The 15,614-nt window shown below is 52.0% G+C and overlaps 1 protein-coding gene across 1 annotated transcript; it reads right to left on the bottom strand.

Annotated features, from left to right (window-relative positions):
- Positions 1 to 424: 424 nt before the first annotated feature.
- On the bottom strand, positions 425 to 12,933 carry SLC4A9 (solute carrier family 4 member 9). Its single transcript, XM_005900188.2, has 21 exons — positions 12,716 to 12,933; positions 12,204 to 12,364; positions 11,797 to 11,910; positions 10,206 to 10,261; positions 9,905 to 10,062; positions 9,569 to 9,656; positions 9,059 to 9,213; positions 8,633 to 8,749; positions 8,292 to 8,466; positions 8,018 to 8,151; positions 7,589 to 7,851; positions 6,444 to 6,502; positions 6,043 to 6,231; positions 5,801 to 5,914; positions 4,448 to 4,609; positions 4,123 to 4,301; positions 3,413 to 3,485; positions 1,942 to 2,010; positions 1,564 to 1,737; positions 834 to 989; positions 425 to 478 (listed from the first exon to the last, which is right to left on the bottom strand). The coding sequence occupies exons 1-21, from the start codon at positions 12,931 to 12,933 to the stop codon at positions 425 to 427; spliced, it is 2,868 nt and encodes a 955-aa protein (XP_005900250.2).
- Between the last annotated feature and the right edge of the window lie 2,681 nt (positions 12,934 to 15,614).

The raw sequence follows: 15,614 nt of genomic DNA, 5'->3' as shown, positions 1-15,614 counted from the left end.
CTTGGCAGCCTCTGGAAGGAGCCTCCAAGGCTCAGCAAGCAAGCAAGCTGCTGGGAGCTTTATCCTCTCTTTCTCTCCTCCCATTCCTTTCCATTCTTTTATCTTCGAACCCTTCCCTTCCCCAGTTCCCATCCCTGCCAGGTTGATGTGAGCTTGAGCTCCCTCTACTGGCTAGACTTCAGTGCCACAGGGAGCCAGGCCCAGGTACCCTCTCTTGTTTCCAGCTTTCCTCTGGAGAGATTCTCCTACCCACTCCCACTCTGGGGTTCATGAAGGACTGGAACATGTAGAGGAAACAGCCATTCAGCACACAGACGAGCTTTCCACCACCAGAGCCCCCACCGCCCCACCCTCGACCCTGGGGGCATTTCCCTCACACCCTTACCTCAGTTTCCTGGGTCTCAACTCCATACTGCTACTCCAGCTAATTCACAGAGATGTTGATTTCCGGAGCCTTTGGCTGATACATCAGTTCTGACTGTGGAACAGAGATCTCAAGATGAGTTGGGAATAAAAAGACAAAAGACTGAGAGAAAGAGCAGAAAGAAAAGGACCCAGAGAGTGAAAGGATATAAATCCACCTTAAGACAAAGATCCTGGGTAAGACAATCCACTTAAGAGTTTTGTCCCCGACCATTTCCAACCCTCATACAGCCCTGGACTCATATGAAGAAAAATTTCCCTCACTCCTTCAGTGTGCCTATGTTAATACAGAACTAGGAGGAGTCACTGTGTTGATCAGACCTTCAGACTTAATAGAGATATTATACTTCAGTTAAACTCCTGGAGATGACTTCTCTCCCAAACCCCTGCCCTGTTCTCCAGGAGCTCACATCTTCACTGTCACTTCCACTGAACGAGTACTCTGGCTCCACTCCCTTTTCAGGGATGCTTCTCTCCTTCTCCGGCATCAGCTCATCCAGCCAGAGGAGTTCCTGTGGCGAGAAGACCCACTCCAGTGCCTTTCGGACTCCCACCAGGCCCAGCAACTGCAGGGATAGAAACAAAGCCAAGGGCTGTCAGCAATAGCAGCAGGAACGTTAACAACAGCCGCATTGTGTATAGTTTCAGTGAATGCTAACACATTCGTATGAGGTAGACATGATAGTTATTTCCATTGTACAGAGGAGGAAACTGAGACCCTGGGAGCTTACTAACTTCTCAGAGGTCACAGAACTGAGATGTAGTAACCAGATTGGTTCCAAAGCAAAGCCCATGACTCTTAACTTCCTCAGTGGGTAAGAACAAAGCCAGAAGCTTACAGTATCACCTAACTGGGTAAAAGAGTGCCAGCCTTGCCTCTCCCAGGTCCTCAGTTTCCTTCTGGGCCTTCTATCCCTACCTGTGGTTGACGAGCCCAAAGAGGTTGGGAAAGGAATTAAACCAGATATCCCAGGTCCAGAGCCTCACAGTTATCCCTTGGCCATCTTTCCTTGTCCTGAGATTCCCAACCAGGCAGAGCCAGGACAAGTGACAGAGGAGAGATTCTTCCTCTTGTGAGGCCTTGACCACCCTCCCAGGCTCAGAGCCACCAGGACACCACCCAACCCTGCCACAAGTCACCATGATGGGGAAGATGATAGCTGCAGGGGTAGACTTGATTATCCAAAGCAGACCCAGGCAGGCAAGCTGGATGGCTGTGAACAGGTGGACTCTGCTCAGGGGCACATGCCGCAAGAACAGAAGGTCTGGCTGGTGCTTCGCTGGTATCAATAATAGCTGCACCCTCTTCGTGAACTGGGGGAACAAGGGGAGGAAGAAAACAGGGTACTCAGGTAGTCTGGAGGGTGTCACTGTTAGCTATCCAAGCCTAGCTTGGAGGTCAGAAGGCTCCCTTGGTCCCCTCTCCATCCAGAGTGTGGCAGCAGAGGCTCTGTGCCCAGGAGAAGCAGGAAAAGAGGAGGAGAACTAGCAAATGTAGGCAGGAAGTAACGGGCTCACCTGGATGCTGCTAATCGCTGTCACCCCCATGTACAGGAAGATGCCATAGAGAAGAGGCATTGGGATGAACTGGTAGAGAGAATTGGAGAGCTGGCAAAGCAGTTCGCCTCTGCTAGCTGCCCAGATAACCCCATTTAGCCCCCAAGCCCAGCCTCCAGCCTCCAAGATCTAAACATACCCACTTTGCATGCCTGATTTCATTGAATGTTCACATCAGTCAGATGAGGTAAATTCTATAATTGTCTCCATTTTACAGATGGAGAAGTTGGATTTCAGAGAGGCTAAGTAACTTGCCCATTACCTCTCCACTCCTCTCTCGCATTCCTCTCTGTTCTCTCTGTTCCTGTTGTACTGGCCCCCTTTCCTTTCCTCAATATGCCCACATTTACTTCTACCCCTTTGCAAGGCCTTTTGCTTTGCTAGTCCCTCCACCTAAATGCTCTTCCCTGACCTCCCTCTCATTACTCCTGTCATGACACCCCAGAAAGGCCTTGCCATTAAGTGCACCATTAAGATCACCCCACCCTCTTTTATTTTCATAGAAGTTATCACTATCTGAAATTATCCTATTTTATTGTTTTAATTGTTTTTATCTGTCTCCTCTCACCAGAATGCAAGATGTGGATGACCTCTTTTGATCACCACTATATCCCCGGTCCCTGGAACAGTACTTGGCATATGGCTTATGCTCGGTAAATATCTGCTGAACGGGAGTCACCTAGTTTAGTCAGCGGCTGATCCAGTCCATCTGGCTCTTTCAACTACTCTCCTCTCATCCAGCTTCCATGACCTTTCCCTCCCCTAACCTCCTGTCATCCTGCCAGTGACTCTTGTGTGCAATTCTCCACACCCTCCTTGACTGCTCTGCTGTACTGGCTTGTTGAACCTTTCTGCTGTTACTTGTTACATAATTTTTATTCATGTGTATGTGTTGCTGACAGGGGCTTGGTTCCATATTCTTTTTCAGTATCCTTCCCCTTCCCATTCCCTTCTCCCAGGTGCCTCTCAGAGCCTTGCACTCCAGCAGGTATTCTATAAACATCTGGTGAGGGAGATGTGAAGGGGTTTTGCCTCAGAAGTTTTCCTGGATTGTGATGATCATGTTCTTAGTCTAAGCCTCATTGAGTATGGAGTAAGAGTAGCTAGTGCTTGGCCCCTGGGGATGATGGCGTGTCTCTACTTGGCTCCACTGGGTAGAAAGCCAATTGGGTCACAGTTCAGGTTCTCAGATAGGTCTGAGAAACCAGGTCTCTTGGTGGTCTCTTGTAAGTTCCTTAACCTCTTTAACTTTCAGCTTCCTCACTTTAAAAGTGTATATGCTTCTCATGGGTTATGCCAGGATTAAATGAGACTGTGGGTGAAGAAAACTTAACACAGTGCCCAGTATGTAGTAAATGTTCAGCCAATGTCAATTCTTGCTATATTTATTATTTTTACTGCCTTGACCCTGATGCTGGCTTGTTTAAGGTACCTTGAGTATAGGTGCCAGGAAGATGGAGATTCCTGTGAGGATGAATACGGCCAGGCCCGTCAGCCTCTGCTCTCTGTGGGGAAAGGAGAAGTTAGCTCTGGGGGAGCCCCTGGGGTGCCAGGTTGGGGGCCCTGGCATGAGGGAAGTGGAGGGATCCCCTGATAGTTCCCTGGAAGGGAGGGGATCTGAGCTTGGTGTGAAAAATTGGTGGAGAAGAAGGGACAGGTTACCTCTATATGAGGGTCCCAGTCCTTTTCAGCAGCTCAAGTTCAAAGTTGGTCTTTGTTTTTATTTTGATGGAAAATTAAGCAATCTTATACCACCATAAAAACTTTTACTTCATAATGTACAAAGTTGATTTCCCATACTCTCAACAATTAGATTGCATTTCCAATAAAATTGTTTTTGTGATGTTACTCTATAATATCAATGAGGTGCTTCTACACGGAGTGGGATTCTTAGGTGGCACCTCATCCTTGCTCAGCCTTCACACTCACCTCCATGATGCTCCCCTGGAGGCCCCTCCCAGTCCCATGACTGAAGGAGCCCAGCACCCACCCATTCACCCCACTTCAGTGCTCATGGGGCAGTGAGAGAGCCCTCTGGAGTCACCAGCTTAGAATTTAAGTTGCCCAAATAACTCTGCGCTGTACCCAGTACCCGACTTTGCTGCCCACGTCTCATTCCAGTCTCCTGAATACTGGCCTTACCTGATGCCCAGAAAGCTGGGAGCCTCCCCTGGGGCACAGGCTCTGCTCTCTCTCCGAAGACTGTCCATGTGGGCCAGGGAGATGACAGTGGCTGAGACATACCAGGGCAGCCCAAGCGCTGATGTGAAGGGCATGAGCACAGCCACACAGAAGAGGTCCAGGTGGAAGCCAGCTCCCTTCTGCAGGCGGTGTGGGGCAGTGAGGATGAAGCTAGCCCAGATCTGGGCCCTCTGTCCTCTGGGGTGAGAAAGGGGGAACCCAGACCCCACCCTGGAGCTCCTGTCCCTTGGGCTAGGGACCTGGGGTCTGACCCTGCAGGCCTTACCCGCAGTCTGTATTCAGCCCGGTTGAGGATGACCCCTGTGATCTGCTGGTCCATGAAAATGAGGATAGACAATAGCAGAGCAGGCAGGGCAGCTGCCACACTCAGCCACCAGGGGTTGGCTCCAAAAGGTGACACCAGCCAGCCACGTCCAGGGAGTGTGGGCTGGGGAAGAGGAGTCCATGGACAAATTGGAGAGGCTATCTTAAGAACACCTCATCTACACACTCTAGCCATGGCATTCTTCCACAATGCCCCCCTCCCCACCCACTGTAAGACACTGGATGCTAGGTGGGAGCAGTCTGTGTGTGTACAGCTGGTTCAGCGCATCCCAGGGCAGAAGGACGGAGACCAGCCTGGGGGTTGGGCTGGAACCAGGGGCTCTGGACTTTGAGTCTTAGGGTCCTTCCCTCCCTGTAAGAGGAGGAGGTAGTGGATGAGGCCCACCCACACTTCTTGATGTACAGAGCACTTCTCCCTAAGCAACCTCCCCCCTCCCCCACCAAGAGCCGGGCAACTCAGGTTCAGACCTGCCTTGATCTGGGGCTGGGGCAGGGATAGGGCTGGGTGTGTCTGCGTCTGCTCTGATTACAAGGCGTCTGTGTCGGGGAGGGCCTCAGTTGCTATCTTGGGTTCTGAGCCCCTAAGGCTGCCTTGGAGCCTTGGAGCCACCCTGCTTTCCTGTCCTGAGGGAAGCTGGAGGGGAGGTCTCCAAATGCACCGACAAAGTTTAGGTACTAAGTGAGCGCTGAGCCTTGTCCTGTGCACTGTCATGCCCTGGGCAGGGAGCTCTAGCTTGACCCCATCAGAGCAGGCAATTGGGGGTGCAAAGTAGAGAGTGGGGAGTAGTAAGTAGGGCCATGCCGAGGGTAGGGAGAACACAGAACAACAATAACTAGCATTAATTGAGGTGTTGGTATGAGTCAGTCCCAGTAATGTGACAGTGCTTGGGACTATGATCTTCTGTGAACCTCAAAACAAGCTATGAGGCAGAAACTATTGTTATTTATTATTTCCATTTTATAGATGAAGAAATTGAGGCTCAGAATGTGGGTTAACTTTCCCAAGACACACAGCTAGGAAGTGACAGAAATGGGACTCAGACCCAGGGCTGGCTAACCAGAACCCACTCTTTTAACCTCTTACCTGCAACAGTAGCTACCTATCCTAGGCTTACTATGTGTCTGGTACACAATGTGCCCTCACAACAATTCTGTAAGACCATTATTATACTATTTCTATCTTATGAATGAGAAAACGGAAGGCTAGAGAAGTGTGGTATCGATTCATCTTCCTCCTCTAGGGTCCTGTCTGCTGACCCTGCTTTGCCCTCTCCCCTCCATGCCCAGCTCTCACCTTGAACTCTCTGGGCACCATGAGCTTCGGTGTGGCTAGGCCAAGGAAGGCATCGAGGCCACAGCCTAGCAGGATGGCCAGGACCGAGGAGAAGTCACCCAGCATCTTGCGTACCTGGCCACCCAGCGGACACTCAGTCAGGTTCAGGCCACCACCCCCTCCTTCTGCCCCCTTTCCCATTTGCAGACAGGGCCCAAGGCCAAGAGCCAGTTCTCTCCCACAGAAGTCCAGGTGACACTCACCACGGAGGGGAAGAAGCGACTGGTCTTTACGTGCTTGAGGGCCATGGCAAAGAGGAAGGAAGTAAGGAAGAGGAGGATGGAGAAGAAGGCAATATCTGGGACTGTATGACAGCCGGGCCCACGAGGATGGCCTCCCCGCTGGGCACACTCAGGTGGGGGCAGCAAGGATGCATTGACCAGGCCTAGGTCCTGTGTGGAGAGGTCATCCAGGTTGGGATTATGGGCAGTGGGATAAAGGTCCACTGATGCCCAATGAGACTGAGGACACCAGATAAGAGATCTCCAGCCATAGCAAATGGTTGGGCCTCAGTGGCCTATGAAGGGTCAGAAGAGCCTGGAACCACTAACTTCTTTGACCTCCACCCTCTCTTTCTCAGGCCCTCCCAGGAACAGGCCCTCACCATGCTCAAGATGTCATCTCTGTCTTTAGGGTTTGTGCTTGTCCACTGAGACTCATTTCCTGGGAAGCAGAGAATTCAAGTGAGTTTTCTTCCCCTGGGAACCTTCTCCAGCCTTAATTAGAAGCCTAATTTCACAGGTCCAGCTGAACCAGAGAGTTCTTTGTTCTGACTCATCTGTCTGCTGACTCCAATCACTACCCAGTCTGTTCTCAGGACACTGCCTCTTGCCCTTATCCCTTCAAATTCCCTCCCTATCTGTATCCCTGGTGGCTGGCACAGGACCGGCCAAAGCAAGTGCCTAGTAAATGACTGAGCACACACATTTGTGTGTTTCCACCAGCATCAGAATTATTGTTGTTCGTGCCTGGTACAGAGTCTGGCACTCTTGAGAGGATGCCTATTCCCCAGTCCTGGTGTTCCTGGCCATGTGGAAGGAAATGTGCTGGTGCAATAGTCCGAGCTCCTCTCCACCCTGTCACTCACATGGCCCAGGGGAAGAGTGGTGATTTATTTGGTTGGTGACTTTGGGAGAAGAAGCTGGGCATGCTTGGTCCTGCCCCTTCCTCTCCCTCTCTAGGGAGTAAGCACCCTGCATGCATTGAGCTCTGCTCCTCTAGGGTGAGACAGTCCCTGTCCAGCATGGCCATGACTGGGTGAGTAAGTCAATCCAATTTTGGTTTCATCATTAGGAAGCCCACATACTCATAGATATAACCATGGTCTTCTCTTAGCACTGGCAGAAGTAAAAGATGAAATTGGGCCTGCTCTGTTCACTTATTTTTCATCTGACTCAGAACCAAAGAAAGGAAGTTTGCTGCTGGCTACTGGGTAGGTACTCAGCATTTTGCTGAACTTAACTAAGGGGACAACAACCCTTCCTGCATCCTCCCTTATTTTGCCAAGCTCCCTATTTCCCTCGGGCTTCCCAGGTGGCTCAGTGGTAAAGAATCTGTCTGCCAATGCAGGAGATGTGAGTTTGATCCCTGGGTGGGGAAGATACCCTGGTGAAGGGAATGACAACCGCTCCAATATTCTTTCCTGGGAAATCCCATGGACAGAGGAGCCTGGCAGGCTACAGTCCATGGGGTTGCAAAAAGAGTTGAACATAACTTAGTGACCAAACAACAACAAGTTCCCTCACCCACCTCCTGGATCTGGGTACTGGCAGAGACAGCCATAGGTGGGAGAGCCAGGTCTCTGGATGGGATAGGCATGGGTCAAGGTCAGCATTTTTCCAACAGCATCATAGATGAAGATGAGACTGATGAGAGCACAGAAGCCTTCCTCGGTGAAGCGGGTAAAGTAGCGCACCAGCACGCTGGCCTCCGTGGCCACCAGCACCAGGCAAAAGATGGCCACCCAGATGCCAACCCACAGGCGGAAGGGCAGGTAATCCAGGCTGTGATCTCTGGGGGAGGTAAGAGACAGCAGGGTTTGCCTGGGCCCACTCTTACTCCCAACCCAACCCAGGTCAGGTGCCCCTGGAGCCAGTTTCTACCCTCCCCTACTAACCCAGCTGAGACCAGGCTGAGGGTGTGCTAGTGAGGTCAGGTGAGGTGGGGGAATTCTCCTACCTGCTGAAGGAGAAGAGCAGACGTTCAAAGACCAGCACTGGCCCGGTGCTGCTAAGGATGGTGAGGGGCTGGCCAGCGATCAGGCAGAAGGCAGCTCCAGTCACTGCCGTGCCCAGGAAGCTTTCCAGCACCCCCTAGAAGCCAACAATGGCCCCTGTCAGGACAGGTACCCAAGTTCCCTGGGAGCCTCCTCAGCCCAACCATAGACACTAGAGGAGGGCGTAGGGCACGGCTGGTTGAACACAGAAGATAGGCCTGCTTCCCACCCACCCACCTGCGCACCGTCGGTGGCTTCTCCCAGCAGACCCCCAAAAGTGATGGCGTTAGTGATGGTGGCCAGGTAAATGTAGAGCACGGCCGAGAAGCACTGGGGGTGCAGGGCGTCCAAGAAGTCGCTGGGGTACCACGAGGCCTTCCGCCGCACGTCCTGGACAAGGCCCCCGAACAGCCTCCCGCCCATGGGTTGTCAGTAATCCAGGCTTCAGCATCCCAAGTCCCTGGGGCCAGGTGAGCCTCCCCCCGCGTCCCCCACAGTGACTGCACACCTCAAGCCCATGACACCCCACTGCCCCCCCCCACCCAAGGTACCCTGGCTTCCACCTCAGCACGCCTCACCTGCCTGTCCGCCGCAACTCCGGGTTAGCCGCGTGCTGTCTGCGGCCGTGCCTGTCCTCAGCTGAGGTCCTTCTCCGGACAGAGGGCCCCTTGGCCACCCGCAATTGCGAAGGGAGCCTGAGGACCAGGGGAACCCGAGTTGGCTAAGGCTCTGCTACCAGACCGCGACTCGGCGCCAGAGTTCTCGGCGATCCGCCCCCTGGCGGCGGGTTGTGTGTTTGCGGGCTGGGGGCGCCGCAGCTCCACAAGGTCCAGGTCGCCTTCTAATAGTGAAAGCCAGGCTCCAGCACGGGAAGGTACTCAAGGTCTCACAGCCACAGAGTGGTCCAGCAGAACGCAGGTCTTACCCTTTCCTCTCGCCCCCCTCCCCCACTTCCCTTCCTCAACACTGGAAGGATCTCTATGGCATGATGACCCCCCAGATACCTTTTGTGCTCAGAGGGCAGGCATTTAGGTGGGGGAATCCGAGCTGTTGGGTCCCATCGACCTGGAGGGAGCACTGTCACTTCCTCTAGGAAAGCATCCAGGGCTGCCAGAAGGTCATGAAGGCTGCTGGCCCGCCGAACTCTCCACTGAAATTGCTGGGGATAGGGGCACAGAGAGGCACTAAATACAGTCTAAATACAGATCTGTTCTTACATGCATTTTCACAGTTTCAAAACTAGACACAGGTCACATAGGCAGATGAGTCATTTAAGCATTCATTCAGGCATGCATGCATTCAGGGAGTATCTGTGGGTGCCTACTGTGTGCCAGCTCTGTGCTAGGTAAGGGGGGCTGTGGTGGTAGCCAAGGCAATTTCAATCCTCCTGCTCACAGACAGGAAGCCACATTCTGCTTCACTGTCGTACTCAGTCACACCTAGAGAGTACACACACACTCACTTGACACAAGCCTATGTGCATGCACACAGACACACATGCCTGTCCAGCTCACCAGGTCACTGAGGAGGATGGCCACTGCTCGGCCCATCTCATGGTAGCCCCTTCCCAGTGTAGGGGGACCGAGGAGCAGGCAGAAAAACCTGAGGAAAGAACCAGGTCCTGGAGAGAATCAGAGGCTGCTATCTCACAGGGCAGCCCTGGCCTCTGACCTCATTACTACTCCCCGTATACACACTCACACCGTCTTTGCAGCTCTAACCACTACCCCTCCCTAAGCACCACCCCCCACACACCCTAAAGAACTGGTCCCAAAGACTTCCTAATACCCTCCTGGGTAAAGGCCTTTTCTGGATTCCAGGATCCCTGACCCCCAACTCAGCCACCTCACCTGCTGGGGAGGGGCACCTCAATAAGGGGCCCCAGTACCACCGGATCCCGCAGTCGCACAAAGACCCCCAGTGGCTGTTCCAGGAAGCCCAGCTGTCCTGCCAGCACAGCTCCTGCTTCAGCCCCTGCAGCGAACTTCTGTCTTAGAGGGTTCTGATGCTGGGTGGGGGTTCAAGGAGACACAGATGATGAAAGGTTATTCAGGGGAGAGGATGTAGGCAGGACCTTGACTGATGAGGAGCCCAGTGGAGGGTGGCTCCCCTGACCTCTCTCCCAGCCCTGCCCTTGGAAGGGCCACAAACCTGTTCCTTCAGGGGGGCTTCCTCCTCCTGAGAAGCCTCTCTTGGATGGGCAGATCCTACAAAACAGGATTATGTTTAAGAGCACAGGCTTTGGGGACTTCCCTAGTGGTCCAGTGGTTAAGAATCCACCTGCCAGTGCAGGGAATATGGGTTCAGTCCCTGGTATGGGAAGATCGCACGTGCCACAGAGCAACTAAGCCCAACTAGAGAGCAGCCCCTACTTGCTGTGACTAGAGAAAGCCCTTGCTCAGCAAGGAAGACCCAGCACAGCCAAACAAATAATAATAATAAATAAAAGCTATATCGTAATCTGCAGAAGGCAATGGCACCCCACTCCAGTACTCTTGCCTGGAAAATCCCACGGACAGAGGAGCCTGGTAGGCTGCAGTCCATGGGGTCGCTGGGAGTCGGACACGACTGAGCGATTTCACTTTCACTTTTCACTTTCATGCATTGGAAATGGCAACCCACTCCAGTGTTCTTGCCTGGAGAATCCCAGGGACAGGGGAGCCTGGTGGGCTGCAGTCTGTGGGGTCGCACAGAGTCGGACACAACTGAAGCGACTTTGCAGCAGCAGCAGTATATCATAATCACTGCAGATGGTGACTGCAGCCATGAAATGAAAAGACACTTACTCCTTGGAAGAAAAGTTATGACCACCCTAGACAGCATATTAAAAAGCAGAGACATTACTTTGCCAACAAAGGTCTGTCTCATCAAGGTTATGGTTTTTCCAGTAGTCACGTATGGATGTGAGAGTTGGACTATAAAGAAAGCTGAGTGCCAAAGAGTTGATGGTTTTGAGCTGTGGTGTTGGAGAATATTCTTGAGAGTCCCTTGGACTGCAAGGAGATCCAACCAGTCCATCCTAAAGGAGATCAGTCCTGAGTGTTCATTGGAAGGACTGATGCTGAAGCTGAAACTCCAATACTTTTGCCACCTGATGTGAAGAGCTGACTCATTTGAAAAGACCCTGATGCTGGGAAAGATTGAAGGCAGGAGGAGAAGGGGATGACAGAGGATGAGATGGTTGGATGGCATCACTGACTCAATGGAGATGAGTTTGAGTAACCTCCGGCAGTTGGTGATGGACAGGGAAGCCTGGCATGCTGCAGTCCATGGGGTTCCAAAGAGTCGGACATGACTGAGCAACTGAATTGAACTGAACTGAATATCTATATATTATAAAAAACCACAGGCCTTGGGGGTGGATCCACCAGGGTTCCCTGACCAGCTTTGCATTGTTATGGAAACTGGAGCACACCTTCCCCCTGCTACTCCTCAGTTTTCTCATCACTAAAATGAGGATAATTATGGTATTACCTCCCAGTGTTGTTGTGAAGATGAAATGATCTGCTGTGTGTAAAGCTCACCATGATGCCCGCCAAGAACATCTCTTCATGGAGCTCTGGCCCTTGTGCTTCTAGCCCTTCCTCTCCCCTCAGGACTGCCCCTGCTGCTTCTCACCCTCGAGTCCTAAGTTGAGGTCTGACCCAATGCCAGGCCACTGCTGGTCCAGGAAGGTGAGGGGAGACCTGGGGTCCTCCCACCCCAGGGATTTTGGTCTTGGGCCCAGGGAGGGTCCTCTTACCCCAGCAGGGGCTGGTGCATGGGGTCTGGATGAGGTGCTGGGGTCTCTGCAGCAGCAAAGCCTTCAGCTTCCCTCTCAGCTCTGGGCTCAGCGACTCCACTCTGGTCACTTGCTCTGGAGAACAGAGGTGGGGCTCCCATCCTTTCCTGAGAACTCCCTGCCCCTGAATTCTTCCCCTTTCCCCTCTGCCCAGGCTCCTTTCCCTTCCAAGAGTCTCAGGGAACACAAGTCCAACCAATGGACTTGCTCTTCCCCTCTGCATTTCCACCTCTTCCTTGTGATACAGGGGTGGATAATTCTCAAGAGTAGAGTGGGGTGGGCTCTGGAAAATTCTAAGACTTCATGGGGAAAATCTTAGAGAAATCATTAGGATGCCCAGGCCCTCCCAGCAAAGGGTCCCAGGGCACCTGTGAGCTCCTGGAGGCTCAGAGCTGGACAGTCCAGCAGGACAAGGCCCTTGGCCAACAAGCTGCGGAGCTTCTGGAGGCTGGGCAGTGCCATGGTGGGCACGTGGGGGGTGCTCCACCGGCCTGCACCCACTTCCAACTTCTCCTCAAACAGCACCCACCTATGGTGAGAGGGGCAGACAGTGTTACTGGGGGCATCTCTCCCAGGTCCAAGAGTGAGGATGCAGGAGAGCCAAGGAAGGTGAGACAAGGGTGAAGTCATGGGCCCAGTGGTACAGAGCCCCTCCCCAGGGAAGTCACCCCCTCATCTTGGATCTTGGGGAACTCAAAACCAGACTGCAGAAAAGGCTGAGCACCATAGAGCATGAGGGTCTGAAATGGGGAACACAAAAAGAAACTCATGATTGGAGGTGATAATACCAACCCCGCACACAGGAAGAGCTGGGGTCATGGAGGAGGACCCAATGGGGGAAGGGGAAGGACCCAATAAAACTGTCCTGGATCCCACTCACCTGCCTGTCTCTTTCCACTCGGGTGCGTGGGGCCAGCCCAGCAGCTCATTCAGCTGAATGAAGAGCGGAGGGTCCTTGGGTACCTCCAGTTCCCTGCTGTCTGTGTCTAAGGGGCCATCAGGGCTGAGGCCAGAGCCAGGACCACTGTCCAGCTCTCCTGTGGGCACATTTTCACTAGCACTGGAGATGTCAGACTCCTCTTGACCTGGCAGCTTCATCTCAGTGAAGCTTCTACAAACTCTCAGGGACTGGTGTGGTCCTAGGTTCTGAGGCCAGGGGCCCTCTGGCTGGCTGCATTTATAATGCACCCCCCACCCCGCCATACAACACAAACAGAGCCAGACCTGCTGACTCCAGAGCCAACTGGTCACCTCCGCTGTGGTTGTTTTCCCCTCTTGGCTAGCCTGAGTGTGAGGCCAACCTAACATTTTCCAGGCTCTCCAGAAACGCCCAACCTGGAGCAAAAGTGTTATGCGTGTTTCCTGTGGGATCAGGTCTGACCCTATTGTATTTTGTGTAAATTAATGGGAGTCTATCACTGGCTTGGGTCTGAGGACTGACCCCCAGATTATACCACCCCATACTCTGTATCAAATACAAACACAAAATACAGTGGACTGTTTTGGGTGTCACCAACACACCCTGAGGATATACATTTGGAGAAACAGAGGCCTACTAAATAACTGGGTCTGTAGAAGTTAGGCAGACTAACGAAGAAGGGAGACAGCAAGCAGAGACCCTGTCATTAAATGAGCTAATGATGGAAAGTGGAGGCCGTTCATGGAGAACATAGGTCCGCATCTTAACTTCATTTGTTCAGCCACACCTGGAAACTTCCTAATTTAGCTGTGTGCCTGGGATTGGCCTCTCTAACTCAGCCCCCAGTGAAGATGGAGGAGCCACCTAGGGTGTGTGTGTGGAGGAGTTCCTGGAGCTAGATGAGCAAGGGAGAACATGGTCTGTTAACATGCAAGTCCTATTGACTCAACCTTCAAAACAGACCCAGAATTCAACCACACCTCCCTACTTCCAACATTACCTCCTTGTTCCAAGCTATAATCACGTCTCACCTGAATTATTTCAGCAGCTTTCTAATTTCTTATGGAGATCTCTCTGCTTCCACTCTTTCATTCTCCACAAAGCAACCAAGAGGACCTTTTTATATTATTAGTGTAAGTGAAAGTCACTCAGTTGTGTCCAACTCATTGCGACCCCATGGACTATACAGTCCATGGAATTCTCCAGGCCAGAATACTGGAGTGGGTAGCCTTTCCCTTCTCCAGGGAATCTTCCCAACCCAGGGATCGAACCCAGGTCTCCTGCATTGCAGGCAGATTCTTTACCAGCTGAGCCACAAGAGAAGCCCTATTATATTATTATTTTAATAATCTTGTTATTTATTTTTGGCAGTTCTGAGTCTTCGTTGCTTCAAGGGCTTTTTTCTAGTTGCATGAAGTGGGGCTACTCTTCATTGCAAGGTGTGGATTTCTCACTGCAGTGGTTTCTCTGGTTGCAGAGCTTGGGCTCTAGGGCTTGAGCTCAATAGTTGGGTGCACAGGCTTAGTTGTTCCATGGCATGGGAGATCTTCCCAGAGTAGGGATCGAAACTGTGTCTCCTGCATTGGCAGGCAGATTCTTTACCACTGAGCTACCAGGGAAGCCCTATTATTTTTATTTTTAATGTTTAAACTACATTTCCATTTCATTCAAACGTAATGGTCCTTTTATTCTGCTGAAAATCCACACAATACATTCTCATTACTCTTAGTAGAATAATTAAACTCTGTCATGACCTGAAGATCTGATCTATAGTCTGGCCCCAGCCCACCTCCCTGATGGGCTCTTACTGTTCTGTCATTGCTCGCTCCTTTCCAGCCACACTGGCCTCCCTCTGTTACGTGAAGCCTGTTCCTGAGGCAGGGTCTGTGCAGCACTTTTTCTCTCTGCAAGAAGGGTTTTTACCCCAGATTGTCACAGGACTGCATCCCTGTCACCTAAGTCTCATTTCAGACATTACCTACTCATGGAATTCTTAGTTTCTTCATCACTTTTCTCTGTTTTATTTTCTCCCCGGCAATTGTCACTACTAGTAACTGCCTTGTTTATTTATTTATTTTTAATCGTTTATTGCCTATCCCTCCGCACACACACACTGGAATGTACAGTCCACAAAGTAGATATTTTATCTATCTTCTTCACCACTGCCCCTAGAGCACCTAGTGGCACTCAATAAATACCTGTTCAATGAGCTCATAGAAAGGGAGGGGCTAAGGGAAGCGCTGCGCTTCTTCTGGAGACCACACGAGGGCGCTGCTCCCCGCGGACTGGATCGCTAGAGCCGCTCCCTTGGGCCAAGCGGCGGAGTTTGCTTCTTGAGCGGGCCCGTAGAGTGCACAGATGGAGGGGCGGCCCGAAGGAGGTCCTTGAATACTTTGCCTTGCCTTGGGGTGTAGCGGGGAGCAACGGCCTGGGGCGAGAGACCCATCAGGCTCATCTGATGTGGGTCAATCAAACCCCCCACTAGATACCTGGGACCCATTTCTTCTCTGAGAAATGGGATTCAGGCCAGTCCTCCCCACCAACTCCAGGTCTGGACTTGTGGCAAATATCTCCAAGTTCACGGAGGTCCCAGGGCAGGAATTAGAGGATCGAGTCACCATATTACCAATTGGGAATGGGTGCTGAGTCTGAGGGGGGAAATTGGTTTCAATCCAGGATGAATAGAAACTGGCCTAAGAACTGAAAGTTCAGGGAATCCCTGTGACCACTCCTTCAAGAATGCGTCCTAACTCCAGGGGCCAGTGACTCAAGGGAGCCTGAGGGGGACAGGAGCTGGATTTAGCATGAATACCCCCTCACAAACATGTCCTCCCTTCCCACCCCTACTCCAGCTAAAGTT

Source organism: Bos mutus, chromosome 7 (genome assembly GCF_027580195.1).
Source record: "Bos mutus isolate GX-2022 chromosome 7, NWIPB_WYAK_1.1, whole genome shotgun sequence".
NCBI lineage: Eukaryota > Metazoa > Chordata > Mammalia > Artiodactyla > Bovidae > Bos > Bos mutus.
The sequence above is the reverse complement of the archived record's forward strand: the minus strand, read 5'-3'. Positions and strand labels throughout refer to the sequence as shown.